This window comes from Danio rerio, chromosome 1 (genome assembly GCF_049306965.1).
Source record: "Danio rerio strain Tuebingen ecotype United States chromosome 1, GRCz12tu, whole genome shotgun sequence".
Lineage (NCBI taxonomy): Eukaryota > Metazoa > Chordata > Actinopteri > Cypriniformes > Danionidae > Danio > Danio rerio.
Genome location: NC_133176.1, coordinates 16,077,660 through 16,098,609, shown reverse-complemented (window position 1 = coordinate 16,098,609; position 20,950 = coordinate 16,077,660). Strand labels below are relative to the sequence as shown.

General features: G+C 36.7%; 3 protein-coding genes across 8 annotated transcripts in view; all 3 read right to left on the bottom strand.

Moving 5' to 3' along the window:
• Window positions 1-7,213, bottom strand: LOC141385379 (serine/threonine-protein kinase pim-3-like). 2 transcript variants are annotated; one of them, XM_073949486.1, is made up of 8 exons: window positions 7,116-7,213; window positions 5,548-5,592; window positions 5,051-5,308; window positions 4,851-4,933; window positions 4,687-4,737; window positions 4,242-4,614; window positions 3,938-4,117; window positions 1-2,119 (listed from the first exon to the last, which is right to left on the bottom strand). In XM_073949486.1, exons 1-8 carry the CDS (start codon window positions 7,120-7,122, stop codon window positions 2,037-2,039), a joined length of 1,080 nt encoding a protein of 359 aa, XP_073805587.1. In that variant the 5' UTR covers window positions 7,123-7,213; the 3' UTR covers window positions 1-2,036. The 2 variants fall into 2 exon arrangements, with proteins under 2 accessions (XP_073805587.1, XP_073805588.1); XM_073949487.1 differs by lacking the exons at window positions 1-2,119; window positions 7,116-7,213 and adding exons at window positions 2,367-3,672; window positions 3,770-3,865 and having other exon boundaries at window positions 5,548-5,831.
• Window positions 7,116-14,386, bottom strand: LOC141385408 (serine/threonine-protein kinase pim-3-like). Of its 4 annotated transcripts, none has more exons than XM_073949496.1 (8): window positions 12,721-13,004; window positions 12,224-12,481; window positions 12,024-12,106; window positions 11,860-11,910; window positions 11,415-11,787; window positions 11,111-11,290; window positions 9,204-9,291; window positions 7,116-7,213 (listed from the first exon to the last, which is right to left on the bottom strand). In XM_073949496.1, exons 1-7 carry the CDS (start codon window positions 12,734-12,736, stop codon window positions 9,209-9,211), a joined length of 1,044 nt encoding a protein of 347 aa, XP_073805597.1. In that variant the 5' UTR covers window positions 12,737-13,004; the 3' UTR covers window positions 7,116-7,213; window positions 9,204-9,208. The 4 variants fall into 4 exon arrangements, with proteins under 4 accessions (XP_073805597.1, XP_073805598.1, XP_073805596.1 ...); XM_073949497.1 differs by lacking the exon at window positions 7,116-7,213 and adding an exon at window positions 14,294-14,386 and having other exon boundaries at window positions 7,451-9,291; window positions 12,721-12,765; XM_073949494.1 differs by lacking the exons at window positions 7,116-7,213; window positions 9,204-9,291 and adding exons at window positions 9,644-10,845; window positions 10,943-11,038.
• A 237-nt stretch (window positions 14,387-14,623) lies between these two features.
• LOC141374986 (serine/threonine-protein kinase pim-3-like) overlaps window positions 14,624-20,950 on the bottom strand; it is a 20,317-nt gene continuing 13,990 nt past the window's right edge. Inside the window, exons 7-14 of one of the 2 annotated variants that reach the window (XM_073949476.1) lie at window positions 19,895-19,939; window positions 19,398-19,655; window positions 19,198-19,280; window positions 19,034-19,084; window positions 18,589-18,961; window positions 18,285-18,464; window positions 18,117-18,212; window positions 17,839-18,019 (exon numbers count right to left, since the gene is read on the bottom strand). In XM_073949476.1, coding sequence (XP_073805577.1) covers window positions 18,121-18,212; window positions 18,285-18,464; window positions 18,589-18,961; window positions 19,034-19,084; window positions 19,198-19,280; window positions 19,398-19,655; window positions 19,895-19,939 — 1,082 coding nt within the window. In that variant the 3' untranslated portion in view covers window positions 17,839-18,019; window positions 18,117-18,120. Of the gene's footprint in view, window positions 16,466-17,838; window positions 18,020-18,116; window positions 18,213-18,284; window positions 18,465-18,588; window positions 18,962-19,033; window positions 19,085-19,197; window positions 19,281-19,397; window positions 19,656-19,894; window positions 19,940-20,950 lie in introns of those variants that run through there. The other variant, XM_073949477.1, reaches the window with a different exon arrangement.

Sequence of the window (20,950 nt, the reverse complement as noted above, 5' to 3'; positions counted from 1 at the left end):
AAAGTTAGATTGCTGTCTAATATGACACCCAAATCTTTTATAGTAGAGCTAAAGCTAACTTTGTATCCCTCTAATTGTAAATTGAGTTGCGAGATCTGCTGTGTGCAAGATTTAGGCCCAATAAGTAATAATTCTGTTTTGTCTGAGTTTAAGAGAAGAAAATTGTTGGTCATCCAGTCTTTGATGTCTTTGATACACTCAGTTAGTTTAGAAAGTTCAGACGTCTCGTCAGGTTTAGTGGAAATATATAATTGAGTATCATCTGCATAGCAGTGAAAGCTGATCCCATGTCTTCTAATAATGTCTCCCATAGGTAGCATGTAAATTGTAAACAGTAAAGGGCCTAAAACTGATCCTTGAGGAACCCCATACTTTACTGGGCAGATTTGTGAAGGCTGTCCATTAAGATTTACAAACTGGTAGCGGTCAGTTAAGTATGACTTAAACCATTGTAGAGCCTGTCCCTGGACACCTGTAGACTTTAAACGATTTATGAGGATATTGTGGTCAATGGTATCAAATGCCGCACTAAGATCGAGTAAAACTAATAGCAAGACGCACCCTCGGTCAGCAGCTAAGAGTAAATCGTTGGTTATTTTCACTAAGGCGGTTTCTGTACTGTGGTGAGCCCTGAAACCTGACTGAAACACTTCAAAAATATTGTTCGTCTGCAGATAAGAGCATAATTGAGTGGAAACAACTTTTTCTAGTATTTTAGACATAAATGGAAGATTAGAAATAGGCCTATAGTTAGCTAAGTTGTTGGTGTCTAGTTGCGGTTTCTTAATAATAGGCTTAATAACAGCTAGCTTGTAAGAGTTTGGAACATGGCCTATAGATAAAGAAGAGTTGATAATGTTAAGAAGAGGTTCTCCTATAGCAGGTAACAGCTCTTTCAGTAATTTTGTTGGAATTGAGTCCAGCATACACGTAGCTGGTTTAGAGCTATTTATAATTAATTTACAATTTTTAATTTATTTACATTAATCAATACACAAGACTAAAGAAAGCCTAATGGAAAATCTGTGCTTTGTGACAATGATCTAAGAGATCTTATCAGATCAGTGAAGTTTATTTTTCAGTTTGGCTGAAGTGAAAACAGTTTTTGATAAAAACAAACATAAAATTAAGCACATTATTATTAGCCCTGTAAGATTTTTTTTTTTTTTTTTTTTTTTTTGGCTACAGAACCAAACACTGTTGTCCTATGATTTGCCTAAATTAAACTAACTTTAGTTAACCTAATTAACCCAGTGAGCCTTTAAACTGCACTTTAAGCTGAATACTAGTGTCTTGTAAAATAACTATTAAAATATTGTGTCATGAGTTATTAGAGATTATTTATTTAACATATTATGTTTAAAAATGTGTTGCAAAAGATATTTTCTCAATTAAACCGTGCTGGGGAATTATTTAATCATTCATTACACTCAGAATAATTTATTTCAAGTGTTTATTTCAGTTCATTTTGATGATTATGGATTACAGCGAATATTAGTGTCAATTATAGTTTATCTCTTCATAATATAGCTGTGCTTTAATGATAAGTTTACATGTTTACCTAAAGTTTTATTATTTTAATATTATTTGAATGAATTTTATCGATAATTAATGCAAAGTCCTGCAAATAATTAAGCAACACAATCCTGCAGCCATAGTCCGACTTCAAATACAGAAATAATGTATATTTAATAAAGTATATTAGTAAAATAAGTGTTTATAATTAGTTTTTAAAGTGTATCTTAGTTTCTAATAATACTTTAAATTAAATTAACAGCAAATTCATTATATTTTGTAAAACGATGATTTATAGTGTATTTAATATTAGAATCTTTAACTTCTGATTTTCCAACCACTTTTAGCAAATTCATCCGTGTTAAACTCATATTTTTCATTATTGTGTGTAATCAGTTAAGATAAAATAAAATGAATATAATAACTAAATATATATTCACTTTAATAATGGCCTGTTGTTCATTTTAGAGCAAGAGTCTCCTTGTGCTGAACGGTTTAACAGCACCTCCACATCACCTGCATCAGAGTGTGTTTTCTGCTGGAATCTGCTGTTCAGTGTGTGTTCGGTGTGTGTTCTCCTCTTCTCCATCTGCGTCTACTGCCTCTGTCAGAAGAAAACTACAGGTCATCAGCTATTCGTAAAAAATGTATATCTCAAATTATAAAATGTAAATTATTCTTATCTTTTGTTAAGTTTCTGTAGGTTCTGGGGCTGAGAACAGACATGTTGAGGTATGAGCACATTTTGAGAATAATTTTAATATATATTATTCGCAATAGTTTAGCAGCAACATAAATTACATCAATATAATGTAATATATTTATTTGTTTATTTATTTGTTTATTATTTTAATTAAATATATTCTGTTTCAGGCTGGTGAAGAAGTGTGTTATGCTTCATTAGACATGCCTTCCACACAGCAACAAAGGCAGAGGAATGAAAAAGGCTCAGAGTTCAGACTTCAGTATTTATTCTGATGTCAGAACCAGCAGAATGTAAAGTAGAGTAAACTAAAGTCATTGTTCTTTAGTAGAAATATGATTCAAAAGAGTGTTAATGACAATGTTCTGGCATCTGCATCCTATTTTCATTGATTCTAATATTGTAAGTTTTTAATGATTAAAAATGTAAATACATTTAAGAAAGGTTAAATGTTTTTTCAGAATATTTGACTTGCAGTCTCAGAAAGGACTCAGTGTTGTTTCTGGGTCTCTCAGTTTAATATAATTTAAGCCAATCACATGAGTGCATATGCAGTAGTACTCCCAGCTAAAACTGAAGTTCTTAAACTCTTTTCATGCCACAAAACAAACATCTCCCTGCTACAACAACAGAAATGTAGAATGCAAATGTACATCTAACAGAGCTCTGAACATTCCTAATATTAAAAAAACAAAAAACTAGGTCTTAGATCATCAGATGTGTACACCATTTCAGAGGTTTTACTGCTACTGTGGGCAAATTACCACAACAACTCCACCAAAACTTATATATCATAGATCTATAAGATCATTTCATGGAATAACAACCAAAACAATATTTCATCACACCTTTAGCCTCAGTCAGTAGAGCTGCAATCTTCATTTTAAAACCATTATGAAAACCTCCATTAAGAGGACTTAAATGGATAGTTCACCCCAAAATAACAATTCTTTATCATTAACTCCCTTTCACTTGCTCCAAACCTGTTTGAGTTTCTTTATTCTGTTCAATACAAAAGAAGATATTTTGAAGAAAGCTGAAAAGCTGTACCCATTGACTTGTTTGTTTTTGCTACTATGAAAGTCAACGGTTACAGGTTTTCAGCTTCTTCAAAACATTTTATTTTGTGCAAAACAGAAAACAAGAAACTCTTAAAGATTTGAAACCGCTTGAGTTTGAGTAAACAGTGAGTAAATCTGGATTTCTGTGTGAACTCTCCCTTTATTTGAGCTCTCTCCAGTCACTCTAGGAAGACACTACACCTGGATTATTTGTCTAAATAATACGTTTATTATTAAAATCCCTATTAACATTAAATTCATCTGAAGCGGTGGCTTAGTGCAGGTAAAGGGGCCCCGGCCCTGGGTGAGTCGGCCATTAGTTAATGCCCACTCCTCATTCTGCAGGTGATCAGGAAGCAGTTCTCTGCACTTCCTGTGTGACTCCTGCTCACCCTACACAAATCATTAAGATCATTAATCCAGACTGACCCTAACAACACAATCAAAGCCATGAGTGCGTCACTCAGATAAGTGTCAAGTCACTGGCCACCTGTTCACTGTAACCAGGGATGGCGCTCAATATCGTCCAAACTGGGCCGATCAGCCGCCGCTGGACTGAGACACCAGCCAATCAGCTGACGGCACTCTGATACACACAACACCGTGTTCAGAAACACAGAGCAACACACTTCTGCTGATCTCTCAGTGAGTCTCTTACCTGTTGACAGAGTTATGGGGAAGGTCAGTTTGCTCCTGGACGTGACCCTCAGTGAGCCTCCGAAGGGGAAACGGTTGCACAGGATGTTGAAGAGGGTCACTCCTACTGACCACACCGTAGCTGGACCCGCATGGTAGCGCTGTCTGCAGAACCACTCAGGTGGAGCGTATTGAATAGTTCCTGAGAGACACAAGGAGACACAAACACCCGTTCAAAACACTCCAGCACACACAAATTCCCTTTGGTGGATCATCAAAAGCTCACAAACATCCACAGAGTGTTTCCTTCTGCAACACAAACCCACCTGCGAAGTATTTGTAGGCCGAGCGCTTGAGCAGATCTCCACAGCCGAAGTCAAGCAGCTTGATGTCCTGGGACTCTGTGGAGATCAGCAGGTTCTCTGGCTTGACGTCCCGGTGCAGGACTCCGCGGCTCTCGCAGTGTTTCAGAGCCGCGATCAGCTGCACCAGCACTTTCTTGGCCAGACCCTCATCCAGACAGTCGTTCTCCTCACAGTAGCTCTGGAGGTCTTGGCAGGGATCCGGACGCTCCAGGATCAGGATGTAGCGTCTGGGACGGTCAAACCAGTCTAGCAGCTGCAGGACGTTGGGGCAGGCAGGAGCTGAATTGACGCGGGTCATCAGTGCCACCTCCAGCGGCAGCCGACCCTGACCTTCCTGCAGGACAAACGATTGGATTCAGAACCCAATGAAACATCAAACACAACAACAGGTTCACACTGAACTCACAACTCTCAGTCTCCTCTGTGTCCGCTCTTTAGACACATACTTGATGGCGACCTGTAGACAGATAAAGCATAATAAATCACACCTGCCTGATCCTCACACATCACATTTACTGAGATCAGGATTTCTAAAGGCTGTTTGAATGAAGAGCGGAGAAAACGACTTACTGGCAGTCCATCAGACCTGCGCATCCCAGCAAACACAGAGCCAAATCCACCGTCTCCCAGCAGTGGGCCCTTTGCATACGCGTCTGCAACACAGAGGAGCAGTAGAAATGTGTGTTCAGAGAAAACATGCAGCAGTAGAGAAAACTGTAAAAGAGCATTACTGAAACATCATCATCACTTCTTCAATAAGCCATTCTGACCTCTGCGAGAGCGTTTGAGAGCTCTTCTAGATGAGGTGGACGGACGTTCATCTTCTGGTGTTTGCTGGCTGCCGCTCTGCCGCTTCCTCTTCCTGTTACCCTGATCTGTGGACACAGATTTGGCCAACAGGGAAGGCAGAGGTGCGAGAAATCCATCAAGCTCTTGGCTCACGGTCTGGGTTTCACCATCACCATCATGTGTCCTGACGTCCTGAACAGCTGCCTGGATGAAAGCAGAACTCCTGGATCTGGAGCGGCCTGAGACAACGACAACAACAACAACATATCACGTTTATCATAAGATTATAAGAATTAATCAACAATTAACTTTAGTAGCTGCATCTACAGAGAATAAAAGACATCTGATCACTTATATCGGGGAACAGTTGTGTTGAAATGGGTTCATTTGTACCAGTTTATTTACATCACATTTCCCCAAACATTACACAACATCATATCATGATTGATCATAAACAAATAAAAACTAAAACACTCACTGCGGTTTTCACCCATCTGACAAACTCCTCCAAACTCCAGCAAACCTGAAAACAAGAACAAAGATCAAATATCAATAAAAATGTCAATAAAAACAAGATCAAAATCAAAATAAACACAACAAAAGAGCAACAAAACGTGTCAAAAGGAATAATTTCAGCTCTGAGCGTCGATCTCCTTGTAAAATAAAAGTCTTCTGTCAGAAATTCTCTGGTCTCCTTGAAGAATCGCAGTATCAGCACAGTAATCCTCAGCAAATGTCTCAGAAATTCGCCTCTCCTCAATCAACAGATAGCGGCGAGTCTCGGTGTGTATATATGGAGTCAAATCATAACACGCGTTGCTATAGCAACCACAATTTGAATCGCCAATCTGAATCACGTGAGTAAACGATTCATCTCATCTCAACATATAAATAATAAATAATTAATAATAATAATAAACATAGTTAAAATAATAATAATTATAATAATAATAATAATGAAGTTTAAATCAATTAATTTATAATTCACGAAACTGTAATAATAATGCTAAATGAGCAAGATTGGTTTGACAAGGTTTGACTTTGTAAAATGTACAGCTATTTAGGAATTAATTAAATTAAAATAATAAAATTGACTCATATATTTTCTATTAGTGGCCCAAGCAATGTAAGTGCATGCTGTTTAATTACACGTACAGTGCTAACTGCTCACGTAGATATTAGGAATATAAGTTAAAAAAAGTTTATTATTGTAAATAATAGAAAGTAAATTAAATCGTTCACAATTTCTATGTCTATGCCTATATTTCACAGTCTATGGTCTACGCACGATTTCAGATCACATGGCCGTTTGTATCATCATCTGGTAGGCTACATGGTTCAGTCATATTTATGTACTTTTCATTGGCTCTTGTTTTCAGATTTAATATTATTAAGTTTTATTAATGTTTTCGTTATTTTTGGATGTATGTGAAGGCTTTTTAAGGGACTTTGTGTTCACTCAACGGCTAGAAAGCACAAAAGTTCACCTGCCGAATGAGTTCCCGCGTCTGACCACAAGATGGCGTCCACAGCAGAAAGGTGCAAGTTTATAAATACATTATTTCTGTTTGTATGAATCTAAATAGCTGTTTTCATCACTAATATACAGCTTTCAATAAGCTAAATTACTATCACAAGGTCTGTAATGACAATTAGCTTATACGTTTGCTAGAATTTTCCTAACCTATCTAGCCTTGTTCATTTATATTAAAACAAAAAAAGATTGTATTTTATTCAGAAAAACATCTCTCGTTTGTCATTACGTTTGATGATTTGATGTGATTTGAGCTTCTGAACTTCTGTTAAGGGTGCAAAGTCTGCATTGAAGCGGCCTGATTTTATACACCAGTTTACAGTAGTAAAAATATATCAAAGTTAATTAAAGTAAACATATTAAAGGTAAACAGGTTTCTATTTTTTGAATGTAGTTAAAAATTATTTATAAAATGAATAATATGATTAATAATATGATTCATTTACTATATTGATATACATTTTTCATATTAAATTATCTCTGGGTCATAAAGGATTCTGCTTGCAGCCTACAGTACATCAGCTTTCAGGCTCAGTGCTGTGTTTCTTCTTCTTCTTCTTGGTCTTTACTGACGCTCCTGGTGCAGTGATGTTGCTGTTGCTGTGAAAAGCTAGGCGAGAACACAAACCACAAGTGTTTTTATTCAGGCATGCAACAGACTGAATGTCCTAAAACTGTTTGTGGTCAAGCTGGTGATCTTGCATGCTCAATACACACATCAATGCATGAGATAAACTGTGGTTAGACAAAAACAGAAATAAGAAAAGTAAGAAAATATTTAGTGCACGCTGCAGCTGTAAATGTTGCTTTTATTATTTTCATGACTTGGAATTGATGAGAAACTGAAGATGCAAAAGTCTGATTTATTAAAACACGTGCCATGAATCAGAGACAGTGTAAACAGCACACAACTGAGGTTTGATTTATTTAAAGAAGAGCAGAGCAATGCAACATATACGAGTGCAACATTCAACATTTAAACCAAATTGTAATAATCATTCAACAAAATTTCCTTTCATAAAGCAAATCCATCTGTTTGTATTTCCTATTATCTTTTAATTTCTACATTAGACCTTCTTTAGTTGTTGAGAAATGACAGTATCCTGTTCACTGATCAGACACTTATAATGAATTTAATGTGAGAAGAGAGTTTAGTGTGGAGTAAATTCAGCACAATGGACAGCTCCCTGCAGTGCTGAACTGACTGAACCACATCTGCAGGAGGAAATGCTACAGAGATGTTTAATTACTGCTGAATAATTACTGAACAATATTGAATATTGAAAATCTAACCCATCAGTAGTGATTACTAATTAAACATTTATTTTATATATAAATTAAGGTAAAAGGCGATTATATAAAAATCCTGTTGGGCTTATTCGCTCTAAGACATGCTTTGATAATCATATTTCTTTTAAAGTAATACGGTTTTGTCAATGTTAATAAAAGGAAACACTGAGTTTGTATAATCATTTCTTTTTGTAATTGAACACTCACTTTACAGCTCTTCATCTCTCAGAAAACTCCCTCATTAAACCAATAGTTGCCCTCGCGCACATTAATCAATACACAAGACTAAAGAAAGCCTAATGGAAAATCTGTGCTTTGTGACAATGATCTAAGAGATCTTATCAGATCAGTGAAGTTTATTTTTCAGTTTGGCTGAAGTGAAAACAGTTTTTGATAAAAACAAACAAAAAATTAAGCACATTATTATTAGCCCTGTAAGATTTTTTTTTTTTTTTTTTTGGCTACAGAACCAAACACTGTTGTCCTATGATTTGCCTAAATTAAACTAACTTTAGTTAACCTAATTAACCCAGTGAGCCTTTAAACTGCACTTTAAGCTGAATACTAGTGTCTTGTAAAATAACTATTAAAATATTGTGTCATGAGTTATTAGAGATTATTTATTTAACATATTATGTTTAAAAATGTGTTGCAAAAGATATTTTCTCAATTAAACCGTGCTGGGGAATTATTTAATCATTCATTACACTCAGAATAATTTATTTCAAGTGTTTATTTCAGTTCATTTTGATGATTATGGTTTACAGCGAATATTAGTGTCAATTATAGTTTATCTCTTCATAATATAGCTGTGCTTTAATGATAAGTTTACATGTTTACCTAAAGTTTTATTATTTTAATATTATTTGAATGAATTTTATCGATAATTAATGCAAAGTCCTGCAAATAATTAAGCAACACAATCCTGCAGCCATAGTCCGACTTCAAATACAGAAATAATGTATATTTAATAAAGTATATTAGTAAAATAAGTGTTTATAATTAGTTTTTAAAGTGTATCTTAGTTTCTAATAATACTTTAAATTAAATTAACAGCAAATTCATTATATTTTGTAAAACGATGATTTATAGTGTATTTAATATTAGAATCTTTAACTTCTGATTTTCCAACCACTTTTAGCAAATTCATCCGTGTTAAACTCATATTTTTCATTATTGTGTGTAATCAGTTAAGATAAAATAAAATGAATATAATAACTAAATATATATTCACTTTAATAATGGCCTGTTGTTCATTTTAGAGCAAGAGTCTCCTTGTGCTGAACGGTTTAACAGCACCTCCACATCACCTGCATCAGAGTGTGTTTTCTGCTGGAATCTGCTGTTCAGTGTGTGTTCGGTGTGTGTTCTCCTCTTCTCCATCTGCGTCTACTGCCTCTGTCAGAAGAAAACTACAGGTCATCAGCTATTCGTAAAAAATGTATATCTCAAATTATAAAATGTAAATTATTCTTATCTTTTGTTAAGTTTCTGTAGGTTCTGGGGCTGAGAACAGACATGTTGAGGTATGAGCACATTTTGAGAATAATTTTAATATATATTATTCGCAATAGTTTAGCAGCAACATAAATTACATCAATATAATGTAATATATTTATTTGTTTATTTATTTGTTTATTATTTTAATTAAATATATTCTGTTTCAGGCTGGTGAAGAAGTGTGTTATGCTTCATTAGACATGCCTTCCACACAGCAACAAAGGCAGAGGAATGAAAAAGGCTCAGAGTTCAGACTTCAGTATTTATTCTGATGTCAGAACCAGCAGAATGTAAAGTAGAGTAAACTAAAGTCATTGTTCTTTAGTAGAAATATGATTCAAAAGAGTGTTAATGACAATGTTCTGGCATCTGCATCCTATTTTCATTGATTCTAATATTGTAAGTTTTTAATGATTAAAAATGTAAATACATTTAAGAAAGGTTAAATGTTTTTTTCAGAATATTTGACTTGCAGTCTCAGAAAGGACTCAGTGTTGTTTCTGGGTCTCTCAGTTTAATATAATTTAAGCCAATCACATGAGTGCATATGCAGTAGTACTCCCAGCTAAAACTGAAGTTCTTAAACTCTTTTCATGCCACAAAACAAACATCTCCCTGCTACAACAACAGAAATGTAGAATGCAAATGTACATCTAACAGAGCTCTGAACATTCCTAATATTAAAAAAACAAAAAACTAGGTCTTAGATCATCAGATGTGTACACCATTTCAGAGGTTTTACTGCTACTGTGGGCAAATTACCACAACAACTCCACCAAAACTTATATATTATAGATCTATAAGATCATTTAATGGAATAACAACCAAAACAATATTTCATCACACCTTTAGCCTCAGTCAGTAGAGCTGCAATCTTCATTTTAAAACCATTATGAAAACCTCCATTAAGAGGACTTAAATGGATAGTTCACCCCAAAATAACAATTCTGTATCATTAACTCCCTTTCACTTGCTCCAAACCTGTTTGAGTTTCTTTATTCTGTTCAATACAAAGGAAGATATTTTGAAGAAAGCTGAAAAGCTGTACCCATTGACTTGTTTGTTTTTGCTACTATGAAAGTCAACGGTTACAGGTTTTCAGCTTCTTCAAAACATTTTATTTTGTGCAAAACAGAAAACAAGAAACTCTTAAAGATTTGAAACCGCTTGAGTTTGAGTAAACAGTGAGTAAATCTGGATTTCTGTGTGAACTCTCCCTTTATTTGAGCTCTCTCCAGTCACTCTAGGAAGACACTACACCTGGATTATTTGTCTAAATAATACGTTTATTATTAAAATCCCTATTAACATTAAATTCATCTGAAGCGGTGGCTTAGTGCAGGTAAAGGGGCCCCGGCCCTGGGTGAGTCGGCCATTAGTTAATGCCCACTCCTCATTCTGCAGGTGATCAGGAAGCAGTTCTCTGCACTTCCTGTGTGACTCCTGCTCACCCTACACAAATCATTAAGATCATTAATCCAGACTGACCCTAACAACACAATCAAAGCCATGAGTGCGTCACTCAGATAAGTGTCAAGTCACTGGCCACCTGTTCACTGTAACCAGGGATGGCGCTCAATATCGTCCAAACTGGGCCGATCAGCCGCCGCTGGACTGAGACACCAGCCAATCAGCTGACGGCACTCTGATACACACAACACTGTGTTCAGAAACACAGAGCAACACACTTCTGCTGATCTCTCAGTGAGTCTCTTACCTGTTGACAGAGTTATGGGGAAGGTCAGTTTGCTCCTGGACGTGACCCTCAGTGAGCCTCCGAAGGGGAAACGGTTGCACAGGATGTTGAAGAGGGTCACTCCTACTGACCACACCGTAGCTGGACCCGCATGGTAGCGCTGTCTGCAGAACCACTCAGGTGGAGCGTATTGAATAGTTCCTGAGAGACACAAGGAGACACAAACACCCATTCAAAACACTCCAGCACACACAAATTCCCTTTGGTGGATCATCAAAAGCTCACAAACATCCACAGAGTGTTTCCTTCTGCAACACAAACCCACCTGCGAAGTATTTGTAGGCCGAGCGCTTGAGCAGATCTCCACAGCCGAAGTCCAGCAGCTTGATGTCCTGGGACTCTGTGGAGATCAGCAGGTTCTCTGGCTTGACGTCCCGGTGCAGGACTCCGCGGCTCTCGCAGTGTTTCAGAGCCGCGATCAGCTGCACCAACACTTTCTTGGCCAGACCCTCATCCAGACAGTCGTTCTCCTCACAGAAGCTCTGGAGGTCTTGGCAGGGATCCGGACGCTCCAGGATCAGGATGTAGCGTCTGGGACGGTCAAACCAGTCTAGCAGCTGCAGGACGTTGGGGCAGGCAGGAGCTGAATTGACGCGGGTCATCAGTGCCACCTCCAGCGGCAGCCGACCCTGACCTTCCTGCAGGACAAACGATTGGATTCAGAACCCAATGAAACATCAAACACAACAACAGGTTCACACTGAACTCACAACTCTCAGTCTCCTCTGTGTCCGCTCTTTAGACACATACTTGATGGCGACCTGTAGACAGATAAAGCATAATAAATCACACCTGCCTGATCCTCACACATCACATTTACTGAGATCAGGATTTCTAAAGGCTGTTTGAATGAAGAGCGGAGAAAACGACTTACTGGCAGTCCATCAGACCTGCGCATCCCAGCAAACACAGAGCCAAATCCACCGTCTCCCAGCAGTGGGCCCTTTGCATACGCGTCTGCAACACAGAGGAGCAGTAGAAATGTGTGTTCAAAGAAAACATGCAGCAGTAGAGAAAACTGTAAAAGAGCATTACTGAAACATCATCATCACTTCTTCAATAAGCCATTCTGACCTCTGCGAGAGCGTTTGAGAGCTCTTCTAGATGAGGTGGACGGACGTTCATCTTCTGGTGTTTGCTGGCTGCCGCTCTGCCGCTTCCTCTTCCTGTTACCCTGATCTGTGGACACAGATTTGGCCAACAGGGAAGGCAGAGGTGCGAGAAATCCATCAAGCTCTTGGCTCACGGTCTGGGTTTCACCATCACCATCATGTGTCCTGACGTCCTGAACAGCTGCCTGGATGAAAGCAGAACTCCTGGATCTGGAGCGGCCTGAGACAACGACAACAACAACAACATATCACGTTTATTATAAGATTATAAGAATTAATCAACAATTAACTTTAGTAGCTGCATCTACAGAGAATAAAAGACATCTGATCACTTATATCGGGGAACAGTTGTGTTGAAATGGGTTCATTTGTACCAGTTTATTTACATCACATTTCCCCAAACATTACACAACATCATATCATGATTGATCATAAACAAATAAAAACTAAAACACTCACTGCGGTTTTCACCCATCTGACAAACTCCTCCAAACTCCAGCAAACCTGAAAACAAGAACAAAGATCAAATATCAATAAAAATGTCAATAAAAACAAGATCAAAATCAAAATAAACACAACAAAAGAGCAACAAAACGTGTCAAAAGGAATAATTTCAGCTCTGAGCGTCGATCTCCTTGTAAAATAAAAGTCTTCTGTCAGAAATTCTCTGGTCTCCTTGAAGAATCGCAGTATCAGCACAGTAATCCTCAGCAAATGTCTCAGAAATTCGCCTCTCCTCAATCAACAGATAGCGGCGAGTCTCGGTGTTTATATATGGAGTCAAATCATAACACGCGTTGCTATAGCAACCACAATTTGAATCGCCAATCTGAATCACGTGAGTAAACGATTCATCTCATCTCAACATATAAATAATAAATAATTAATAATAATAATAAACATAGTTAAAATAATAATAATTATAATAATAATAATAATGAAGTTTAAATCAATTAATTTATAATTCACGAAACTGTAATAATAATGCTAAATGAGCAAGATTGGTTTGACAAGGTTTGACTTTGTAAAATGTACAGCTATTTAGGAATTAATTAAATTAAAATAATAAAATTGACTCATATATTTTCTATTAGTGGCCCAAGCAATGTAAGTGCATGCTGTTTAATTACACGTACAGTGCTAACTGCTCACGTAGATATTAGGAATATAAGTTAAAAAAAGTTTATTATTGTAAATAATAGAAAGTAAATTAAATCGTTCACAATTTCTATGTCTATGCCTATATTTCACAGTCTATGGTCTACGCACGATTTCAGATCACATGGCCGTTTGTATCATCATCTGGTAGGCTACATGGTTCAGTCATATTTATGTACTTTTCATTGGCTCTTGTTTTCAGATTTAATATTATTAAGTTTTATTAATGTTTTCGTTATTTTTGGATGTATGTGAAGGCTTTTTAAGGGACTTTGTGTTCACTCAACGGCTAGAAAGCACAAAAGTTCACCTGCCGAATGAGTTCCCGCGTCTGACCACAAGATGGCGTCCACAGCAGAAAGGTGCAAGTTTATAAATACATTATTTCTGTTTGTATGAATCTAAATAGCTGTTTTCATCACTAATATACAGCTTTCAATAAGCTAAATTACTATCACAAGGTCTGTAATGACAATTAGCTTATACGTTTGCTAGAATTTTCCTAACCTATCTAGCCTTGTTCATTTATATTAAAACAAAAAAAGATTGTATTTTATTCAGAAAAACATCTCTCGTTTGTCATTACGTTTGATGATTTGATGTGATTTGAGCTTCTGAACTTCTGTTAAGGGTGCAAAGTCTGCATTGAAGCGGCCTGATTTTATACACCAGTTTACAGTAGTAAAAATATATCAAAGTTAATTAAAGTAAACATATTAAAGGTAAACAGGTTTCTATTTTTTGAATGTAGTTAAAAATTATTTATAAAATGAATAATATGATTAATAATATGATTCATTTACTATATTGATATACATTTTTCATATTAAATTATCTCTGGGTCATAAAGGATTCTGCTTGCAGCCTACAGTACATCAGCTTTCAGGCTCAGTGCTGTGTTTCTTCTTCTTCTTCTTGGTCTTTACTGACGCTCCTGGTGCAGTGATGTTGCTGTTGCTGTGAAAAGCTAGGCGAGAACACAAACCACAAGTGTTTTTATTCAGGCATGCAACAGACTGAATGTCCTAAAACTGTTTGTGGTCAAGCTGGTGATCTTGCATGCTCAATACACACATCAATGCATGAGATAAACTGTGGTTAGACAAAAACAGAAATAAGAAAAGTAAGAAAATATTTAGTGCACGCTGCAGCTGTAAATGTTGCTTTTATTATTTTCATGACTTGGAATTGATGAGAAACTGAAGATGCAAAAGTCTGATTTATTAAAACACGTGCCATGAATCAGAGACAGTGTAAACAGCACACAACTGAGGTTTGATTTATTTAAAGAAGAGCAGAGCAATGCAACATATACGAGTGCAACATTCAACATTTAAACCAAATTGTAATAATCATTCAACAAAATTTCCTTTCATAAAGCAAATCCATCTGTTTGTATTTCCTATTATCTTTTAATTTCTACATTAGACCTTCTTTAGTTGTTGAGAAATGACAGTATCCTGTTCACTGATCAGACACTTATAATGAATTTAATGTGAGAAGAGAGTTTAGTGTGGAGTAAATTCAGCACAATGGACAGCTCCCTGCAGTGCTGAACTGACTGAACCACATCTGCAGGAGGAAATGCTACAGAGATGTTTAATTACTGCTGAATAATTACTGAACAATATTGAATATTGAAAATCTAACCCATCAGTAGTGATTACTAATTAAACATTTATTTTATATATAAATTAAGGTAAAAGGCGATTATATAAAAATCCTGTTGGGCTTATTCGCTCTAAGACATGCTTTGATAATCATATTTCTTTTAAAGTAATACGGTTTTGTCAATGTTAATAAAAGGAAACACTGAGTTTGTATAATCATTTCTTTTTGTAATTGAACACTCACTTTACAGCTCTTCATCTCTCAGAAAACTCCCTCATTAAACCAATAGTTGCCCTCGCGCACATTAATCAATACACAAGACTAAAGAAAGCCTAATGGAAAATCTGTGCTTTGTGACAATGATCTAAGAGATCTTATCAGATCAGTGAAGTTTATTTTTCAGTTTGGCTGAAGTGAAAACAGTTTTTGATAAAAACAAACAAAAAATTAAGCACATTATTATTAGCCCTGTAAGATTTTTTTTTTTTTTTTTTTTGGCTACAGAACCAAACACTGTTGTCCTATGATTTGCCTAAATTAAACTAACTTTAGTTAACCTAATTAACCCAGTGAGCCTTTAAACTGCACTTTAAGCTGAATACTAGTGTCTTGTAAAATAACTATTAAAATATTGTGTCATGAGTTATTAGAGATTATTTATTTAACATATTATGTTTAAAAATGTGTTGCAAAAGATATTTTCTCAATTAAACCGTGCTGGGGAATTATTTAATCATTCATTACACTCAGAATAATTTATTTCAAGTGTTTATTTCAGTTCATTTTGATGATTATGGTTTACAGCGAATATTAGTGTCAATTATAGTTTATCTCTTCATAATATAGCTGTGCTTTAATGATAAGTTTACATGTTTACCTAAAGTTTTATTATTTTAATATTATTTGAATGAATTTTATCGATAATTAATGCAAAGTCCTGCAAATAATTAAGCAACACAATCCTGCAGCCATAGTCCGACTTCAAATACAGAAATAATGTATATTTAATAAAGTATATTAGTAAAATAAGTGTTTATAATTAGTTTTTAAAGTGTATCTTAGTTTCTAATAATACTTTAAATTAAATTAACAGCAAATTCATTATATTTTGTAAAACGATGATTTATAGTGTATTTAATATTAGAATCTTTAACTTCTGATTTTCCAACCACTTTTAGCAAATTCATCCGTGTTAAACTCATATTTTTCATTATTGTGTGTAATCAGTTAAGATAAAATAAAATGAATATAATAACTAAATATATATTCACTTTAATAATGGCCTGTTGTTCATTTTAGAGCAAGAGTCTCCTTGTGCTGAACGGTTTAACAGCACCTCCACATCACCTGCATCAGAGTGTGTTTTCTGCTGGAATCTGCTGTTCAGTGTGTGTTCGGTGTGTGTTCTCCTCTTCTCCATCTGCGTCTACTGCCTCTGTCAGAAGAAAACTACAGGTCATCAGCTATTCGTAAAAAATGTATATCTCAAATTATAAAATGTAAATTATTCTTATATTTTGTTAAGTTTCTGTAGGTTCTGGGGCTGAGAACAGACATGTTGAGGTATGAGCACATTTTGAGAATAATTTTAATATATATTATTCGCAATAGTTTAGCAGCAACATAAATTACATCAATATAATGTAATATATTTATTTGTTTATTTATTTGTTTATTATTTTAATTAAATATATTCTGTTTCAGGCTGGTGAAGAAGTGTGTTATGCTTCATTAGACATGCCTTCCACACAGCAACAAAGGCAGAGGAATGAAAAAGGCTCAGAGTTCAGACTTCAGTATTTATTCTGATGTCAGAACCAGCAGAATGTAAAGTAGAGTAAACTAAAGTCATTGTTCTTTAGTAGAAATATGATTCAAAAGAGTGTTAATGACAATGTTCTGGCATCTGCATCCTATTTTCATTGATTCTAATATTGTAAGTTTTTAATGATTAAAAATGTAAATACATTTAAGAAAGGTTAAATGTTTTTTTCAGAATATTTGACTTGCAGTCTCAGAAAGGACTCAGTGTTGTTTCTGGGTCTCTCAGTTTAATATAATTTAAGCCAATCACATGAGTGCATATGCAGTAGTACTCCCAGCTAAAACTGAAGTTCTTAAACTCTTTTCATGCCACAAAACAAACATCTCCCTGCTACAACAACAGAAATGTAGAATGCAAATGTACATCTAACAGAGCTCTGAACATTCCTAATATTAAAAAAACAAAAAACTAGGTCTTAGATCATCAGATGTGTACACCATTTCAGAGGTTTTACTGCTACTGTGGGCAAATTACCACAACAACTCCACCAAAACTTATATATTATAGATCTATAAGATCATTTAATGGAATAACAACCAAAACAATATTTCATCACACCTTTAGCCTCAGTCAGTAGAGCTGCAATCTTCATTTTAAAACCATTATGAAAACCTCCATTAAGAGGACTTAAATGGATAGTTCACCCCAAAATAACAATTCTGTATCATTAACTCCCTTTCACTTGCTCCAAACCTGTTTGAGTTTCTTTATTCTGTTCAATACAAAGGAAGATATTTTGAAGAAAGCTGAAAAGCTGTACCCATTGACTTGTTTGTTTTTGCTACTATGAAAGTCAACGGTTACAGGTTTTCAGCTTCTTCAAAACATTTTATTTTGTGCAAAACAGAAAACAAGAAACTCTTAAAGATTTGAAACCGCTTGAGTTTGAGTAAACAGTGAGTAAATCTGGATTTCTGTGTGAACTCTCCCTTTATTTGAGCTCTCTCCAGTCACTCTAGGAAGACACTACACCTGGATTATTTGTCTAAATAATACGTTTATTATTAAAATCCCTATTAACATTAAATTCATCTGAAGCGGTGGCTTAGTGCAGGTAAAGGGGCCCCGGCCCTGGGTGAGTCGGCCATTAGTTAATGCCCACTCCTCATTCTGCAGGTGATCAGGAAGCAGTTCTCTGCACTTCCTGTGTGACTCCTGCTCACCCTACACAAATCATTAAGATCATTAATCCAGACTGACCCTAACAACACAATCAAAGCCATGAGTGCGTCACTCAGATAAGTGTCAAGTCACTGGCCACCTGTTCACTGTAACCAGGGATGGCGCTCAATATCGTCCAAACTGGGCCGATCAGCCGCCGCTGGACTGAGACACCAGCCAATCAGCTGACGGCACTCTGATACACACAACACCGTGTTCAGAAACACAGAGCAACACACTTCTGCTGATCTCTCAGTGAGTCTCTTACCTGTTGACAGAGTTATGGGGAAGGTCAGTTTGCTCCTGGACGTGACCCTCAGTGAGCCTCCGAAGGGGAAACGGTTGCACAGGATGTTGAAGAGGGTCACTCCTACTGACCACACCGTAGCTGGACCCGCATGGTAGCGCTGTCTGCAGAACCACTCAGGTGGAGCGTATTGAATAGTTCCTGAGAGACACAAGGAGACACAAACACCCGTTCAAAACACTCCAGCACACACAAATTCCCTTTGGTGGATCATCAAAAGCTCACAAACATCCACAGAGTGTTTCCTTCTGCAACACAAACCCACCTGCGAAGTATTTGTAGGCCGAGCGCTTGAGCAGATCTCCACAGCCGAAGTCCAGCAGCTTGATGTCCTGGGACTCTGTGGAGATCAGCAGGTTCTCTGGCTTGACGTCCCGGTGCAGGACTCCGCGGCTCTCGCAGTGTTTCAGAGCCGCGATCAGCTGCACCAACACTTTCTTGGCCAGACCCTCATCCAGACAGTCGTTCTCCTCACAGAAGCTCTGGAGGTCTTGGCAGGGATCCGGACGCTCCAGGATCAGGATGTAGCGTCTGGGACGGTCAAACCAGTCTAGCAGCTGCAGGACGTTGGGGCAGGCAGGAGCTGAATTGACGCGGGTCATCAGTGCCACCTCCAGCGGCAGCCGACCCTGACCTTCCTGCAGGACAAACGATTGGATTCAGAACCCAATGAAACATCAAACACAACAACAGGTTCACACTGAACTCACAACTCTCAGTCTCCTCTGTGTCCGCTCTTTAGACACATACTTGATGGCGACCTGTAGACAGATAAAGCATAATAAATCACACCTGCCTGATCCTCACACATCACATTTACTGAGATCAGGATTTCTAAAGGCTGTTTGAATGAAGAGCGGAGAAAACGACTTACTGGCAGTCCATCAGACCTGCGCATCCCAGCAAACACAGAGCCAAATCCACCGTCTCCCAGCAGTGGGCCCTTTGCATACGCGTCTGCAACACAGAGGAGCAGTAGAAATGTGTGTTCAAAGAAAACATGCAGCAGTAGAGAAAACTGTAAAAGAGCATTACTGAAACATCATCATCACTTCTTCAATAAGCCATTCTGACCTCTGCGAGAGCGTTTGAGAGCTCTTCTAGATGAGGTGGACGGACGTTCATCTTCTGGTGTTTGCTGGCTGCCGCTCTGCCGCTTCCTCTTCCTGTTACCCTGATCTGTGGACACAGATTTGGCCAACAGGGAAGGCAGAGGTGCGAGAAATCCATCAAGCTCTTGGCTCACGGTCTGGGTTTCACCATCACCATCATGTGTCCTGACGTCCTGAACAGCTGCCTGGATGAAAGCAGAACTCCTGGATCTGGAGCGGCCTGAGACAACGACAACAACAACAACATATCACGTTTATTATAAGATTATAAGAATTAATCAACAATTAACTTTAGTAGCTGCATCTACAGAGAATAAAAGACATCTGATCACTTATATCGGGGAACAGTTGTGTTGAAATGGGTTCATTTGTACCAGTTTATTTACATCACATTTCCCCAAACATTACACAACATCATATCATGATTGATCATAAACAAATAAAAACTAAAACACTCACTGCGGTTTTCACCCATCTGACAAACTCCTCCAAACTCCAGCAAACCTGAAAACAAGAACAAAGATCAAATATCAATAAAAATGTCAATAAAAACAATAAAAACAAGATCAAAATAAACACAACAAAAGAGTACATGCAGACCATTTCTTTTAAAAGGAATGAACTTAAAAACATTGTCTCTGCATAACCTCTAATGATGGAAATGTGCTAAATTATTAGCTCTACTATATATATAAGTGCTGCATACTTGCAGTGTTTTCTCTCAGTGCTCTAAATATAAGCTTTAGTTTACTGTTTTGATGTTGTTTTTGCTGAATTAGTTCTTGATCATATAAAGAAAGCTAATAGAGATAACTGTATTGATAACTAGCTATATTAGCATTCATACAATATTCTTTCACTATACACATTTAAATGCTTAAAAGCTTTAAAGTATCAGAGGATTCATTAGATTGCAAGATGGTCGTCAGTGTTGTTAACTGTGTTGTTAATGTTTTATATGTGGTGCACAGAAAAATTGATTTTGGCAAAATTGTTGCAAACTTTTTATATGAGAGGCGACACGGTGGCGCAGTGCAAATTGCTGTTACCTAAAAGCAAGAAAGTTGCTGATTTGTGAATTGTGTAAGCTAAATTGTCCATAGTGTATGTGTGTGAATGCAAGAGTGCATGGGTGTTTCCCAGTACTTGGTTGCGGCTAGAAGGGCATTCACCGGGTAATAACATGTGCTGGCGAAGTTGGCGGTTCGTTCTGCTGTGACGACCCCTGTTTAATACAGGGACTAAGCTGAAAAGGAAAATAAATGAATGAATTTATATGAGCTGAATTTACAAACAAACAAATTAAATTTAGCAATGGTCAACTTCATATGTTTGTTTAAATTCAGCCTAAATAAATAGTTTGCAACCCCTTAATTTAAAATAATTTTTAATTCAATAAGTGGTGTTTTTAGTGTGTGGATGTGTAAATAATAATATTAATTGTGTGAACACAGCTTATTTAATACCACACATAATGTCAATAACACATCTGTCAATAAGATAAACAGAAGTTAC

Excerpts from the sequence above, each read along its gene's own strand:
- LOC141385379 (XM_073949486.1), bottom strand. Across the intron at positions 4,934-5,050 it reads TCTCAAACGCTCTCGCAGAG|ACGCGTATGCAAAGGGCCCA; the intron begins GTCAGAATGGCT and ends TCTGTGTTGCAG. Across the intron at positions 4,738-4,850 it reads GCAGGTCTGATGGACTGCCA|GTCGCCATCAAGTATGTGTC; the intron begins GTAAGTCGTTTT and ends ATCTGTCTACAG.
- LOC141385408 (XM_073949494.1), bottom strand. Across the intron at positions 11,911-12,023 it reads GCAGGTCTGATGGACTGCCA|GTCGCCATCAAGTATGTGTC; the intron begins GTAAGTCGTTTT and ends ATCTGTCTACAG. Across the intron at positions 11,788-11,859 it reads CACAGAGGAGACTGAGAGTT|GAAGGTCAGGGTCGGCTGCC; the intron begins GTGAGTTCAGTG and ends TTTGTCCTGCAG.